Source organism: Trypanosoma cruzi, genomic scaffold (genome assembly GCF_000209065.1).
Source record: "Trypanosoma cruzi strain CL Brener 1047053517051 genomic scaffold, whole genome shotgun sequence".
Lineage (NCBI taxonomy): Eukaryota > Euglenozoa > Kinetoplastea > Trypanosomatida > Trypanosomatidae > Trypanosoma > Trypanosoma cruzi.
The window spans coordinates 14,970-17,696 of record NW_001849392.1 but is presented as its reverse complement, the minus strand read 5'-3'; the positions used below and the strand labels follow the sequence as shown (position 1 = coordinate 17,696).

General features: G+C 51.7%; 2 protein-coding genes across 2 annotated transcripts, besides 2 other annotated features; both read right to left on the bottom strand.

The window, feature by feature from the left end:
* Nucleotides 1-2,727: a sequence feature (areas not merged during assembly with more than two copies in the genome that could not be assigned to a particular haplotype).
* Nucleotides 232-271: a sequence feature (AT_rich).
* Nucleotides 366-1,298, bottom strand: Tc00.1047053508767.20 (surface protein TolT; the record flags this gene model as incomplete). Its single annotated transcript, XM_797694.1, has 1 exon — nucleotides 366-1,298. One exon carries the CDS (start codon nucleotides 1,296-1,298, stop codon nucleotides 366-368), a length of 933 nt encoding a protein of 310 aa, XP_802787.1.
* Nucleotides 2,020-2,727, bottom strand: Tc00.1047053508767.10 (surface protein TolT; the record flags this gene model as incomplete). Its single annotated transcript, XM_797693.1, has 1 exon — nucleotides 2,020-2,727. A coding segment is annotated over one exon (708 nt), but the record flags the coding sequence as incomplete, so codon positions are not given.

Genomic DNA, 2,727 nt, shown 5'->3' with positions numbered 1-2,727 from the left:
TTTAAAAAAATTCCTACTATGGCATATTTCGATGTTTCACTTGTATTAGGTATATAAAAGTATATACATGTATGTACACATGTGTAAGAATCCCCCACAGCATGTGGGCAAGTGTTTCTCGCCGTGGACAAAAAAGAAAAGTTACTCACAATCGCCCCGCACCACGCACAGCAAATTATTTTTAAAATTTCTCACCACAAAAAAACCCTCGCAGTTGTAAAACGCAGCGGCTTTTTTTAGTTTATTTTTAAATGTTTTTTTTTTTTTTTTTCTCTTACAAAAAACCACAAAAGTAAAAAAAAAAAGGTCCTAAAACAAATGGACTCACCGCGCTGGGCAGCACGTCATCGCCTCGGTTATGCCGCCTAGCACAATAAGAAGCCGAAAACGGATGCCACGGCAGCAAGCATCAGAAGCGGTGCACGCAAAAGCAATGGAATGCCGCCGCCATCCACCCGCGGTCTCGTCCTTTGAATGCGGGTGGCTGTGGAATTCCTGCCAGACGCCGCGTCATTCCCCTTCTTCGCAGCAAATTTCTTCATCACCTCAGCAATGGCAGCCTTTTTCGCGGCCTCCGCCGCCTCCCGGTCCTTCGCTCTTCGTCTCTCCTCCTCCCTCTCCCGCTGCCGCAGCAGCGCACTGGCCGTTGCGGCAACGTCTTGTGCCAAGGTCCGCGCCGCTGCTGCCTTCTCTGCTGCTTCCAGGGTTTTCCGCGCCGCCGCTGCCGCCTTCTCAGACTCCGCCTCCGCCTCCTTTGCCTTCTTTACGGCAATTGCAGTATGCTTTGCCGCCTCGTCCAAAAGACCCTCTGTTTTGGAATTCTTGCTCCTCCTATCGGTCTTAACATGGTTCAGCACCTCGTATGCGGCGTCGAGCGTCGCAATCTCTGCTTGTTGTGCGGCCTCCTCTGCAGCCTCGCATTCGGTCACGGCAGCCTTAGCTTCACTGTTTGCTCCCCTCGCATCTCGTAATGCCTTGCTCAGTGTCATAGCCTCCGCGCCAAGCTTTTTTAAAGCCATCTCTGCTTCTTTCTCAAGCCCAGCTGCCTTCGCCGCACTTAGTTTAGCTTGCACACAATGCTGGCTGGCCTCATCCACCTCCTCCCGCGCCTTAAACATCGCCTTGAATGCCCAGTCAAAAGCTTCTTTCATATTAGTCGGTATCGCCGAAGCATTGACATCCTCAGTGGTATTAGCAGCTGTATCATCCGCCGCACACGCGGAATTAGGAAAGCAGCAGCAGAGCGCAAAAAACAGCAGGGCACACAAGAAAGGGCGCATCACCATCACCGCCAGCATCGCAAAAAATAAACTTGCTTAACACTGTAAAGCCAACCTTTGACGGCATGGGAGAGCAAGGAGAAACACGGCCAGTACTCCAAAAAAAACAGCAGCAGCACACACACACACCATGAGGCTGATGGAATAGGTGAAAAAAGAAAATACACAGACATAGCCCGGCAGCAAAAAAAAAAAGAAAAAAAAACAGAGAACTGCACCCAAAGACTCCACTGCGCATGCACTCACCCACAAATATGCCTCTACAAAAACAGTCGTATGCGTGTCATCCATACGCGTACTTCTGGGGTGCGTGCCGCGTGATGAATGTGCGGAACAACACAGAGCACACAGAAGGGCAGCAGAAGCGCGCAAAATACTTCTTTAAAAAAATTCCTACTATGGAATATTTCGATGTTTCACGTGTGTTGGTATATAAAAGTATATACATGTATGTACACATGTGTAAGAATCCCCCACAGCATGTGGGCAAGTGTTTCTCGCCGCGGACGGAGAAGACAAGGTACTCACAATCGCCCCACACCACGCACAGCAAATTATTTTTAAAATTTCTCACCACAAAAAAACCCTCGCAGTTGTAAAACGCAGCGGCTTTTTTTGGTTTATTTTTAAATGTTCTTTTTTTTTTTCTTACAAAAAACCACAAAAGTAAAAAAAAAAAGGTCCTAAAACAAATGGACTCACCGCGCTGGGCAGCACGTCATCGCCTCGGTTATGCCGCCTAGCACAATAAGAAGCCGAAAACGGATGCCACGGCAGCAACCATCAGAAGCGGTGCACGCAAAAGCAATGGAATGCCGCCGCCATCCACCCGCGGTCTCGTCCTTTGAATGCGGGTGGCCGTGGAATTCCTGCCAGACGCCGCGTCATTCCCCTTCTTCGCAGCAAATTTCTTCATCACCTCAGCAATGGCAGCCTTTTTCGCGGCCTCCGCCGCCTCCCGGTCCTTCGCTCTTCGTCTCTCCTCCTCCCTCTCCCGCTGCCGCAGCAGCGCACTGGCCGTTGCGGCAACGTCTTGTGCCAAGGTCCGCGCCGCTGCTGCCTTCTCTGCTGCTTCCAGGGTTTTCCGCGCCGCCGCTGCCGCCTTCTCAGACTCCGCCTCCGCCTCCTTTGCCTTCTCCAGAGAAAGCACAGTCTGCTCCGCCGCCCTCTTCAACAGCTCCGGTCCACTTCCAACCTTGGTCTTCTCGTCCTTCACATGCTTCAGCACCTCCCCAACGGCATCAAGCGTCATTATCCCCGCCGCCTGTGCAGCCTCCTCTGCCGCCTTGCATTCGGCCACGGCAGCATCGGCCAATTTCACAGCCTCCTCCGCTTGCTGCAGCGCCCTGCTCATCCTTGTAGCCTCAGAGCCGAGCTTCCTCAAAGCATTCTTAGCCCCCTCTTCATGCTCCCGCGCATTCTTAGCGCTCATTCCTGCTTGCACGCA